Source organism: Mercurialis annua, linkage group LG7 (assembly GCF_937616625.2).
Source record: "Mercurialis annua linkage group LG7, ddMerAnnu1.2, whole genome shotgun sequence".
NCBI classification, from domain to species: Eukaryota; Viridiplantae; Streptophyta; class Magnoliopsida; order Malpighiales; family Euphorbiaceae; genus Mercurialis; species Mercurialis annua.
The window spans coordinates 42,619,975-42,634,013 of NC_065576.1; the positions used below are offsets into that span (position 1 = coordinate 42,619,975).

Sequence of the window (14,039 nt, forward strand, 5' to 3'; positions counted from 1 at the left end):
ATCTTTTAGTGAACATGAAAAGGTTTTGGATGATGCCTTCATTAAGGTATTTCATCTTTGTGATTTTATGAAATGAAATTGTATCATAACCGGATTTGTCAAAGCTTGGTTAAGTATGAGAGGTAGGAGACGGAAAATATTTTTACAAGTGATATTGAAAGAATTGTGCAGTTGCGAAGAGAATTGAGGAAGAAAGATGGTTTTGAAATAAGTTTTTTTAATTTACGAACTATTTCGTTGGTTGTATGTTTAATATTTTTTTATTTTTATATGTAAGGATGATTTTAATTTTTTATTTGAATTATTGTTGTTGTTTTTTCATATTGTTTTTAGTACTTACTTTGATAATTTCTTTATCTGATTCATTTATTTTGAATTTTTTGTATTTTTGTTGTTTTTAGTAGAATTACTACTATCATATTAACAAGTTATCAACATAATATCAACATGATATCAACAAGTAATGCTAATTTAGTAAAAATGTTTATAAAATGAGAACATTGATTTAAGTCAAAAACAATTAACATATTATCAAAACATGATATAATGATTGTTGTTCTTCGGATTTGAATAGAGTTGAGAGAGTTTGATTTTCAGTTTTTTTAGCTAAAGGATAGAAAGGTAATATTTAAGGCGGTATGTAGTTATGTATGGGCGGTATTTAGCAATCCACTTTATCTTTTAGTTGCTGGTAGAGGTGGCAAATGGTGAATGTTTGGTGGGTTTGGGTGTAACTATTCGATTTTTTTTTTTTTTTGGATTTGGGTGATTTTGGCTGGGCTATTTTGGGCGGAATAGAATTAGGGCTTTTTATATAGAATACGGGAATGGGCTCTTAATTACTTTTATACAGTCCCAATGTTTTAAAAATTTGTAAATAAAATCTCAACGTTTTGCATTTTTGCAATTTATAGTCTTAAAAAATGATAAAATGGCTGGAATTATAACTTAGGCCACAATTTGTAAAAATTGAAAAAGTTAGAATTTGTTTCGTAAAATTTTAAACGTTAGGCTTAAATTGCTAAAAAAATGAAACTTTGAATTTATTTCGCCAATACCCTTATAATAAATTACTCTACTATGTATTTTTGTAAGCTAAATGAAATATTAGAGTATTCTGGTTTATCCTAGAATTAAACTAGATGGAGAATTACTATGACGTAAACTCAATGCAAGCTGAAACTCATGTCTTATTCAAACTCAACCAAATTTAAAATTTAAAACAATTGGACCCAGAATCTTTACAATTTAAATGAGCTGTGTCTAAACATTTAAATATGTAATCTCACTCAATTCAAACAGTTTATCGTTTTCTCCTTTAAGTTGGAGGAATTAACAGTCCACATCATGCCAAGCAAGATTTGGTAGGCAACTTCAAAATAGATTAATTGCACTTAAAGCTAGTGCACAAAATATATATACACATATGTTTTCACAGATCAGTGAAGTACCAAATCAAATGTTGCATGTTGAAAGAAAAAACCTTTCAACATAGCCAGCAAAATAATGCATTCAGGCTGTTTCAAAAAAGCACATTTGCTTCGCTAACGTGGTCTATACATTCAACACTCTTTGAAGGTCCTCGGTTAGATCATCGAGATCAATGACTTCATTCCGAGTTGTTTTATCCATCTTTATCTTGTTGAGCTCTAAATTCAATTCAGATATCTGTTTTTGCAATTTGGCTCCTTGATCTGGTAATCTTGAAACTGTTGCCTGTCAAAGGTTTGTTAAAATATCAAAATCAGCAACAAAGAGCTCTGCGGGTTAGAAGGAGAACTTTGCATATGGTTACTTCTAAGATTTGGCTCAATTCAACTATAATTTTCCTTTCTAAGTTTACTTCACCTTGCCCAACTATAAACATCTTTACCACCTATTAACCTCTAATCAAGGATGTGACTCAAACTACAAAGTTCACATATACGTCAGACAATCTAAAAGTTTAGCGAGCAGTTTAATAATATGGTGACCGATTATCATTCCAACAGCAATAATAGATTGATATGATATGAGCAATCGAAAGATAAAATTGAATCTTTTGAAAATAAACTATCAGCTCAGCACAGTTTTGAATTCCTAATGAATATAAACCATACCTTGTTACCAATTAGCTGCGACAGCCGATTGATTCTCTCTTTGATATCAGATTCTGTTAGTTTGCCAACACTATCTGGGGAAGCGCTTTTCTGGTTTAGTTTTACATCCTTCGGATTGAAGGCATGCCCCGCTCTACCAAGTATCAACAATAAATTAGCAATGACTGCAACTTCATAATTTTAATTAAGGGTAGAATTGAAGAGATTTATTTAGCATCTACTAAAGGTTATACCCATCGACATTGCGTTCGAGTGTTGTACGTGAAGAATTTCCAACAAATGTAGTTTGCTTCCTCCTATAACAAGAATGAAACTACTAATAAATATAAATACTTCCAACACTCCTACAAATACATTATTCAATTGCAGCATAAATATAATCTAACACTTCAATGGTTCAATTGCAGCATAAAAATAATATAATACTCTGGTTCAATTGAACTTTTGAGACATTATTACCAGGTTAATAACCCCGACACTAGTACTTACAGAATCTTAATTCAGGGGCATATTTATATAAATAAGGTAACTGCAAAGAAAGTCGTGAACTCTAGCATAGTTTGCATTCAAATCACAAACTTTAATTTTGGCAATATTTGTATTATAAATATTATGTGAGATAAAAAAAATTGTATAAACAGGTTTTTATCCATAAAATTATATGCGTCCAATTTTAAAAATTTAATAGTAATGCATAAATTTGACAAATATTAAAAGTTCATGATAGAATTGCAGAAATTGTTAAACATTACACTTTGATACAGAGATCAGAGATGACCTGGAATAAAATAAGGATTACAGTGTCCATGTAAGCTAATTTTAACTGGATAAGTTTCTGGTAAGTTGAATTGCAAAAGATATAAGTTGTGTGCATGACATTGTCAAAATTAAAATTTCGTGATAAAATTGTAAATTGCATTGTAGCTCATGGTTTTGTTGTAATTGTCCAACCTAGGTAGCACGGACACGGACACGGATACAGGGAAACGGGACACTTGGACACGGCGAAACGGTATAATTTTAAAGTTTCCTATGTATAAAATGAAGTTTCGTGTCCGAAACGTCAAGTGTCCGAAACATTTCCGAAACGAGAAACGTCAATTGAATGAAGTGTCCGTGCAGCTGGAGATTATGCAGAAATAATAAGGAAGCTAACATTACAAAAAAGGCAACCATTATAAAAAAATGGTGGCCTCTGTACTATGTTTAACCTAAAAAATGGAACAAGAAAAGTTAAAATCTTACCTTATTTCTTCCTCTTCTATATCTACAGCTTCTACAGGAGCTGTTTTGGAGAATAATAAACTGTGGTGACTAACCCCGGCAATACCTAGGGTCTCCAGGAATTTTACGTTGGTTTCAAGAGACTCATCCCTATCAGAAGCAATAAGTAAAGATTCAGAGTAAACATAAAACAAAATTCATGCAGCAAGCACTGAAAGTCCAAGCATAAATGTGAATCCAAAAATCTATATACAAGTATTTCGCTAAGCATATATACAATCAGAACAGATAAAAAGAATTAATTTTCATAATAATAAAACATTAAATTACTTCCTGCGTCCAATCATAGAAGTCACCATCTCCCTACAATGAAGTCACATTTCAAAAATCCATTTTGTATTTTGAGTTTTTTTAACTTAAGCTTCGTTTCCCCCTTAGTTTTTATCTCAACATATGAACAAAATTTAAAAGATAACAACGACTAAGCAATAATAAGGCTAAAACAAAAAAAAACATAAAAAAATTCTTAAACTATGTAAAAGACATACGGACTTCTAAAACGGGACGGAAGGAGTACTTTAAAAGGTATTGCCTAACTACTCTTGGTTTAAGAACAATGATGCATGCTGTATAATCAAAATTGATGTATTGTCTAATTTTACACTACGGGAGCAAAAGCAAATGGCAATAAGGTAGTTGCTTTTAACAGAAAAAAAAAAAGTACATCTTGAACTGGTGGTCATGTTCCTCATGTAATTGCTGCTGAGTGAGCGATATATCAAATCCTTGCTTAGGAAGGCTGAATAATTCTCGAAGGTCCTGAAAATATCACTCCAGTGTTAGTGAAGACCAGACTCATAATATAGGATCCCAAAAGTACTTCAATAAAGCAGCATGGCGAATATTTTAGGTGTTAACCTGCTGACTGAAGTACCGAATCTGCTCCTTGTGTTCAGTTGCAGTTTTAAACAACCCTCCTTTGTATATCTAAGCCAAGACAAAATGACATCATTATACCACTACATCTTTATTGATCCAAAGTAAAATCCACAAATTCAATGAACAAATAGACATGATAAGCAAATTCAAATATTCCCACAAACAGAACATGGAGAGAGAATGTACTATAGAACTACAGTATGCAACTCTTAAGCAAAGAAGAGAAAATTTATACTTCAAGAATGACCACAAGAAACATGTGCATGTTCAAGGGTCGCAATTCCAAACAAATAAATTGAACCAAGAAAATACTTTTCAATGCCTTGAGACAAATGAAACTATTTCAATCAATTTGATAACATTAAGGACCTGTTTAGGAATGCTGTATGTGGCTATAAAGCACTTCTCTAATTTTTTGAATTAGTTATTCGGTTTTTTTATTTTCTGAAATGCACTTCCCAAACCTGCTTTCTGAAAAAACATCCTTTTACAACAGTTTTTATAACTAGAAAATAATAAATATATCATTTTTGGAAAAGCACTATATCCAACTACAATACCAAACACATTTTAAAATCATGTTCAAGAAACATAGCATTTCACCCATTTACGAAATGTCTGAATCATAACGAGGCCAACTGACAATTTCAACAACTCACTATTCAAATTTTTATGCTTTATAAATAATATACATATCGTGACAATAACCAAAAAGGGTTAAAAAAATTCACCTGCTTTCTGTATATCTTTTCTTCTACTGTTCCACACGTCATTAACCTATACACAATGACATCTTTCTGTTGGCCAATTCGATATGCTCGATCAACACTTTGATTATCAGTGCTGCAAACAGAAATGATTCAGTGAACCTGAAAATTACTATGAGAAATTTCCTGATAAAGTATGATATCAAAAGAACATTAACCACAGACCATAGGTTGTGTGCAGTAGTCTGGTCTATAACTAGAACATGGAAGGAAAAGGTTACATTTCACATGGGAAGAACTAAAATGTAGAGCTTGTATTTAATTCTTCATATTAATATTAATGGAGGTTAAAGTACATACAGCCTCATCAATTTCTCTAAGAAAAAGAAATCCTCTTACACGAGCCTTTGCTTTGTTTACAAATTTTTTATACAATATCTACGCTAATGCATCTTGAGAATCTAATTAAATATATACATATAATAGAAAGCTCACTTGCTAGGTTGAGACAAGATTTAGAAGAATGTCCATTGTTCATTTGTGAATTGCCAGAATATTCTCCACTGACTTTTCAGTAAAGAACATTTGCTAACTCTGGAGATTACAGTCATAGCAGTCAAAAGGTCAAAAATATAAAATTTGTATATGTAAGGGAAATTGAAAATTAACATTTTTGAACTGAAGAATATTATGGAATTTCATGATTCCAAGGATAAACTACAAGAAATTCATAAATTTCATAATTGATGTATCAAATTCAATTAATCCCTACTCCCTAGTATTTAGCATTCATGAACCGAAGAAATATAAAACAAAAATTCCAGCTAATAATGCAACCAACAAATGAAAAACTAAGCTATATATTTCCAAAACTATTCTGTACAAATAAAATAGATAATTAAATTTACACAAAGAATAAACAATTATAAAATCTAGATTGCAAAAAGCAAAAGCACCTTGGATTCCATGCAGGATCAACCACAATAACACGGTCTGCTTTCGTGAGTGTGAGGCCAAGACCGCCAACTTGAGATGTCAAGAGGAAAATAGGAGCACCAACACCTTTTTGAAAATCCTAAACATAACAAAAAAGAGAATAGAAAAATTTCAGGGAAAAGTTACATAAACAAAGTTTAAGCTAATTGTTGTGATATATCAAGAAACTTAACATCAACAATCTTCACTCTGTCAGCAGCTTTAACAGTGCCATCAATGCGCAAGTACTCATAACCACTTGATTCTAAAGATTCCTGCAAAACCAAAGACAAACCCCCAACCTTCTTAAAAAGACAAAAATAGGAACAAAGAAATCCCAACCAAGGGAGAAAGAAAGAAATACCTTAGATTTACAACATGAATTATAGACGTAAAAATAAAAAGCACTGAGATGTTTTATAAAGCGACATCAAATTGTTCACCACCTCATTGACCATTAATATCCTCAAGAAAGAAAACAAAGAATGTGCTTGCCTCAAGAATAGAAGATACAATAATCATATTGTATTACATTTCAACAGATGCAATAGATGCATATCCTATGGGAAAAAGCCTAGCTCATTTCTAGTTCAAAGATACATATTATGCTAAACCAATGATGCCAATATGGTCTGATGTAGATACTGAGAAAAAAGTAAAGTACATTGTGCAAATACTTCTTACCTTGTAGCGAAAAAAAAATACAATTTTATAATCTGATCAGACAAAAATAATTGAGCTAAAATTGGTGGTCAACGAAAGGAGAAAGAGGAACTGAACTTGTGATAATTAGCTACCTAAAGAAAAAATTCAGACACTTTCAAGCCTGTTAAAGTATGAACGCTGTGGAAGATGCAAAAAATGGACTTCCCAAAACTCAATCTATTTAGTCTCTTCCTTTCCTTTAACATAAAGACCATTAGACAACTTTCTTGGATTAAATTGTTGATGGAGTATGAGCTAAAAACTGATAGGTCTCTAATAAAGTAGCAAGAAGACACATCGACCTTTTAATTACATAATAGTTAGATATATTAAGACTATTTTATCTTTTGGAAAGCCTTTATCTTTTGAGAAATTTATGATTTTAGGTTATTTTTAGAAGGCTTATCCTAAAAAAAGACCACCTTTGAACCCGGCCACCGGAGCACTGTTGGAGAAGGAGCACCGGCAGCTCCTCGGTGGCCGCCGGGGAGGAAAACATTTTTGATTTATTTCATTTTTTTATAAAATTTATAAAATTAATTAATAAATAGGATTCATTTGAACATTTTTAAAGTTAAAGGACTTGTTTGTATTTTTTCAAACAGAAAAATATATGATATAACCCTTTTATTTAGTTGTTTTTAATGATTTCGTCCTTAAATTAATTAAATCGTCAATTGTACCCTTATTTGGGGTAGAGGTGAAACATGAAAGCCCAAATACAATTGATATTTTCCCTACGTCAGGGTATAAAGGAAAAAGAGTTTTAATGTGGGTGGTTTTTAAGTAATTAGACCGATTAGTTTAAGTCTATAAATAGCTAGTTTATTATTATGTCTCAACACTTCAATTTTCTTTCATAATAAAAATATTATTTTTCAGCAATCTTTTCACGAATTGTGCAGCTCAATTCTCTAGGTGCGACTCCTAGGCATTCTAAGTGTGACGCTTAGAAGTTTTATTTATTTTCTTTCTAATTCTTATTATTCTGATCTAAAATTCAAACCTAAACCTCAAGTTGTTCATTAAGTAACCCTACATCAGCCTTACCCAATCTGTCCTACATCACTTCTTCAATTGAAAAGTATTAAAAATTTATTGATATTTGCAGTGAATTCCCATGACACAAAAATACAAGAAATTTATGAGTATTTCACATGTTTAACTAAATTTGGAAGGGCCTAATAAGGGTTAAGAAAATGTAAATTGCAAAAAAGGAAATGTGTTGCCTAATATAATCTTAAACAAACCTGAATAAGATTAAGCATTTTGCACGTTTGAGAAAAGATAAGAATGTTATGCCCCTTAGGAATCAAGTCGTCCTGGGAAAAAAAAACAATACACATGAGAATGTGAAACTGAATATCAAACCTGAGCACCACATCAACTTTAAGGAATCCTAAATATCTAACCAGTAGTGACATTATAAATGATATCTTGCATGAGATATTAGCATGCTTCTCTTGAAATTCAGCTCTTTCAGCTGCATCAGCGACATGCAAAGCCAGTTTCTCTGCAATACCAGAATCTTCTGGATTTAGAATTGAATCCATTCCTTCCAATACTTCCTCAGCAGCTCTTTTGGTCAAGAGAAGTGGGTGATCACATATTTTCTTCAGAATCTGCTCTAAGGCAAATGGCCGTCAATCACATATCATTTAAGTAATCAAATAGACAATCAGTTTAATGCGATTTAATAAAAAATAAGGACAAAGGATAAGAAGTCAATATCAAAGTTTCATAAAATTTTGTTGCTAAACATCTTTTAAGGCATATTTGAAAATGTCATATTATTAATAAATTTCATTTAGCAACTGAAACGAACATGCAAGCCTTGTCAATGAGAAAAAGTAAGTGACCCAATAGCTATTTTGAGTTATGAACTTATGATATCAAATCTTGTGAATCCTAAGCACTAGAGACCAAAAAAATAAACTTGAACCTAAACAATCCGAAGGAAAATGCATATATTGTCTTTGTTAATATCTTTTATTCATTCACGAGTAAAAACTGTGACGTCTATTTTTCAGAGAATCGCGAAGTATGATTGTCATTCCATTCACATAATTGCAAAGGAATGTCATCCCTTTTGTGACAAGCCATTGCTTCTCAACATCATCAACTACTTTAAAGAAAAGGCCTCTTTATGTATCCAAACAACTAAGGGTTTTATTCACAGATATATTAGACATGCACATCCATAGATTCCATACAAATAAGTGGGAAACAAATTTAAAATAAATAATTAAGCACCGTCAATGCAGCTAGTGGTGAGTCATCAAAAGCTGATAGAACCAGCTCACTCTGCAAAAATGCTTCATATAGTTGTCGCTGCACCAAATAACAGAAGACATAGAGCAATTATATACTATCTATAACAATGGCAGACAAACTGAAATTTGGACCATGCAATCAGATCACACCTGGCAACTAGTAAGTCTTAGCCATACAATCATCTCATTCTTTTTGGAAAGTGTGGCAGTGGTAGAATCATCTTCTTTGAACACTTCATTCTTCAAGCGACGCAAAAAATATGGTTGAATGCGCTCTCTTAGCTCCTATGCAATATCAAAAATATGCAAATGAGTTCTGTGGTACTTGCGAAATAGACAACCATTACTGATAGAACAAACAAACAAGCACCAATCTCTGAATGTTTAGCAATATACCAAATTTAACTACTAAATTGTTAGAAACATTCTATATTTTTATCTCACAGCATATGTAACTAAGACATAAATGATCTCAACAAGATAAAATGAAAAAATTCAGCTGCATCGTCATAACCAATGAATCTTAGTTAAAAAAATGCAGTTCTATTTTAAGACATTAGGAAACCAGCAACATCATGCAGGTGATACACATATAAGTCCCGGACAGTTAATTTTAAATTTAAAGGCAAAAATATGTAAGCAAAACAGATAAAACTTTGATGCTAACTAGAGTTTCATAGTCTACATAAACAAATAATACAACCTGTGATCCAAATTCTAAAATAGGGAGATAAATTCTATCAATCAGCAATATCATCTGATCATACTTAAAATCCGGAATTCCTCTCATTAGTTCAAATATAATTGCATTACAACATTAACAACAAAAATAAGGAAAATCAAATACAAACATAGTCGCTATTGGCCATCAATAGCTTAAGGATTGTGTATGTTTTAATTTATGAATGCTTCAAGTATTAAAACTATAAAATGCAAAGACAATATAGATCATTGTTAGAATATGATGCACAAGAATGCATGCCCGTGCCTTTTAAGAGACCAAAATAAATTATGATACTTTAAGTATAAACTGTCAGAGAAGTCGCCAAAAGCCTACATGTATCAATAATTTCATTCAAGGAGGATTCCACAATCATCAGTTAAAGTAAAGACTATTCTTTTCAAATGTATTAGAAATATGTTAGAACCCAAAAAAGTTGAAAGATTAAGTTATCATACAATTACGGGACATTCTGGTTAGGCAACCTATTATAACTATAAGTATAATTTAAACCCTGAAAACATGCAAGACTTCAGCAGCCACGTTCCAGTTTGCAAATGATAATATCTTTTTACAGAAAAATGATATTAAAGTTTTAAGTTAGTGAAAATCTACTTTTCACTTTTAAACTGCATTTGTTAAAAATTCACACTACAGATTTGAGGCTTTGAGAAATAAATTAGAATAATTCACATATACAGGTGTTCTATCTCTTCTATAAAATTTCAGCTCAGTAACCATTCCAACAGTTAGCTTCTGATATCAAAATCTCATAAACCATAACAATCCAATATAAAGGCATCACCTTTGCAACTGTTGAACCAGTATACTTTTGCCTTGCAGAAGCATTCTTTTCGTTTCCTCGAAGGATGGCATGCTCATAGTTTTCCTTGAACCTAAATAATTATCAAGTTTGGCATCATAAAAAGCATAAATTTTATACATCAACTGAAGCATGAATAGAAACAAATACCAGCGATAGTCACCAAGCAAATTGGGGCAAGAAAAGTTGAACAAAGTCCATAATTCCTGTATAAAGTGACCCAAGTACAGTATCTTACATTCAGAACTTGCTACATATGAGAGAAAATTATAAGTCAATCAAGAATAAATCTCAAAAGAAGATACCTTAAGATTGTTTTGGATTGGGGTGCCACTAATGATAATACGATGAGCACTTGGTATCTCAAGCAAACTTTTCGACCTCTGCGTGCTAGGATTTTTTATGAGATGCCCCTACATAAACACAGTGAAACTGAAAGAAGTAAATACTCAGAAACCAAACCCCGTTCTTTACATTCAGCTTGAAAACTTCAAATCATAAGAAATTCAAGTGGAAATAAATTTATCTAGAAAATCATCTCTCTTCATATATCTTTCGCGAGCCAGAATTTTAACTAAGTCTGATCTTGAATGCAATAATATGTTTTATGTCGTTGAAATGCCATCCCTATTCTTTTCCTTCCACTTCATTTTATCTTTTTGGTTTATCAAGTTATTTTTTGTAAATGAAAGGGAATCGATCTTCTCTTCCTAATAATAGTTATTCACCCCAAAATGATTTATTTGCTACATATGTTATATCAAATATTTTACAAGAATTATCATAAAATAATTAGATTAAATTTTACTCAAAAAAATGCATAATAAACTCACATCTAAATAAGTTTTCAACTTAAAATAGCATTTTTATTCTAAAAGTTAAGCAGCAGGACTTGTAGAAGAACAATAAAATTAGAGAACTGATGTCACAAGTTAATATGTATTTTCCATTATCTAGTTTTTTGTTTTAAAAAACAGAAAATTATCAAATTATCAAAATGGGAAAAAAAGATGAAAAATAAAAACTGAAATTGGAAATCAATTTCCACAATTAAACACCACCTATGATTTTCAAAGTCAGTTATAAACATGTCATCACTTTTTAATGGAAAAGCATGCAGTAGTATCATGCATTGTTACAAAAACTAACACTTTTTTTGAAGCAAATTCCTCAGAAAATTATATAGCTGTACACATAACAATTCTATAAAGTGGTGAAGCAAGAAAAAGTAATACTGCAACATATCGCCTAGCATCATAATATGTACGGTACCTCATCAAGGATCATGTAATCCCATATGTAATCATCCTCACTGTCCTCACTAGCAGAGTAGCAATCTCCTCTTAAGGATTTGGAGTTATTCCGCACTATATCATAAGTTGTAAGGAGAATACCTTTGTCCTGCCAGGTGAGGTAATGGATAGATAAAGTGAGGGAAACTTAATTAGGTGCATGTAATCCACAGTCAAAAAAAAGGTATGCATTGTGCTTAATGAAATGCCTAAAACAGTTAACTATGTATTACAAACAAAGAGCAAATAATATCAACAAGGAAAGCACCAAAGCATCTAGTGAAACCTGAAGTATAAACTGCAGTTCATATTCTCGAGCTTTCAAAGAGGTCCCAAAGTATCTACATGAAATTACATAGAGAATCAGTAGGTATCATCAGGCTCTATTTTCAAAAACACTAGAATTTCAGTCTAACATCCGTACTCCCTAGTTTCTCTAGAAAGCCCCACGGTGGTCAGTTCTTTAATCCAATGTGAAAGTAGTGTTTTAGGGGCTACAATCAATGCCCTTTTAATTAACTTCGAATGGAACAGCCCCGCTAGATAGCCACAAATCTGCATAGAGAAAAAAGAATCAAAATCAATAAATTCTACAACATATAGAACTATAACAGTACCTCCATCAACTGTGCATTCTAACCTGCATTGTCTTCCCCAGGCCCATATCATCTCCCAAAATTCCGCCCTTTCCCATACAATGTAAAGACCATAACCACTTTAACCCATCACGTTGATGTGGATACAGCATTTTTGAAATTTTGCTCGAAAGTTTAAATGTAGATCCCGGACCAGCCAAAACAATAGAACCCTCATCCTCCACAACTGAATCATTTGTATCATCATCGGACAAATCAATTGGACTAGAAAAATTAGATGGCCCTTCTCGCTTACCAATACACTTCCCAGCTGCTTTAGATACCATTTTTCGCTTAATAACCAAGCAATCATCCTCGTCCTCTTCTTCATTCCTAAGATTGGACACAGAAGATTGTCCCGCAAACCGCAGTCTCTCTTGCACCATCTTGGTTTCATTGTTCTTTACTTTCTGAGAATCTTTGTTAGTTTTCCTCTCCCTGGTAACCTGAATTTTAGGCTCGAACTCACTTCTTGAATTAGCTTCAACTTCTTCACTGTTAGAAACATCTACCAAATTGTCCTTCTCTTTTCCACATTCATTCCCTTGTAACCCACTAGTATTCATGCTGGCCAATTGTGTCTTATGGACAAAGCTATCACCTCGTGACTCATCCACAACACTACTAATGCCACCATCAATATTCTGATTCAAATCAGATGGATCGGGTGAGCCAGAAAATGAAGAACCAGCACTTTCATACTCAGCCATATCAACTTTCTTTTCTCCATCTCCACCATCAACAAAATCCAAACGACTATCATCCACCTTGTCTACACCTCTCGTTTTCTCAATCGTCAAAAGACCAAGCCTAGAGCTCAAATCAGTAAGAATATCTCTAATTTCATCGGCGCCCTGATTGCCCTTGCTAACAGCAACATTATTAGACGGCAGAGGCGAGTCAAAATCAGTAATATCAGAAAAACTAGGTTCATTAGACTCAGCTACAGCTACTCCACTCCCAGCATTTTCCTTGTCTCGAGACGAGACTTTACAGAGACGACGCCTCCCTACAATCTTAACCTTCGAAGGCTTTTTCTCTTCTTAAGTAAAGTAATCCCCACAGAAAACGTAAACACATTTAGCCACATGAAAAAAAAACAAAAAAAACAACTCATAAATAATTGCACAGTGAATAATATTATAATAAGTAATAACATACCAGATGAAGAATCAAAATCGGTGTTTCCGAAGAACTTAGGGATTTCATTTTCATTATCATCGTCAACAACACGACGGCGTGGTTCGGGTTTAATCTTGCATGAGTTATCTTCTTCATCTGCATAATATAAATTTATTAAGTCAGGCTGGAATTTCCAAAACCCTAGAAATTTTAAAAAAAAATCAAAACAGAATTAATTGAAAGTGAATAAGATAGAGAGAGACCGGAGGAGGTGGAGGGACGAGGTTTAGATTTAGGAGGAGCGGAGAATTCTTGGAGGAGACGATAATGGCTATCGTTTAGGCTGACTGGTTTCCGATTACTTTTCTTAGCGTCGCCCATTTCGCCGGAGAAAAGGCCGGCAGAGTGTGTACTGTAGAGAAGCAAGTACTGAAAGAGATTATATAGTTGGCTGTGGATTCATTTTTTTCTTTTCCCGCTACGTTTGAATTTTGATTTTACCTTGGTTTTCGATCCAGTGAAGC

At 32.6% G+C, this 14,039-nt stretch overlaps 1 protein-coding gene across 2 annotated transcripts; it reads right to left on the minus strand.

The window, feature by feature from the left end:
• Positions 1-1,360: 1,360 nt before the first annotated feature.
• Positions 1,361-14,039, minus strand: LOC126655391 (protein CHROMATIN REMODELING 24-like). Of its 2 annotated transcripts, none has more exons than XM_050349569.2 (22): positions 13,779-14,039; positions 13,555-13,671; positions 12,399-13,432; positions 12,183-12,313; positions 12,045-12,099; positions 11,739-11,867; positions 10,772-10,879; positions 10,617-10,672; positions 10,449-10,539; positions 9,073-9,207; positions 8,903-8,980; positions 8,062-8,271; positions 7,900-7,971; positions 6,139-6,219; positions 5,926-6,044; positions 4,994-5,105; positions 4,242-4,310; positions 4,048-4,142; positions 3,345-3,473; positions 2,333-2,395; positions 2,100-2,232; positions 1,361-1,716 (listed from the first exon to the last, which is right to left on the minus strand). In XM_050349569.2, the coding sequence occupies exons 1-22, from the start codon at positions 13,894-13,896 to the stop codon at positions 1,555-1,557; spliced, it is 3,297 nt and encodes a 1,098-aa protein (XP_050205526.1). In that variant the 5' UTR covers positions 13,897-14,039; the 3' UTR covers positions 1,361-1,554. The 2 variants fall into 2 exon arrangements, with proteins under 2 accessions (XP_050205526.1, XP_050205525.1); XM_050349568.2 differs by having other exon boundaries at positions 12,399-13,435.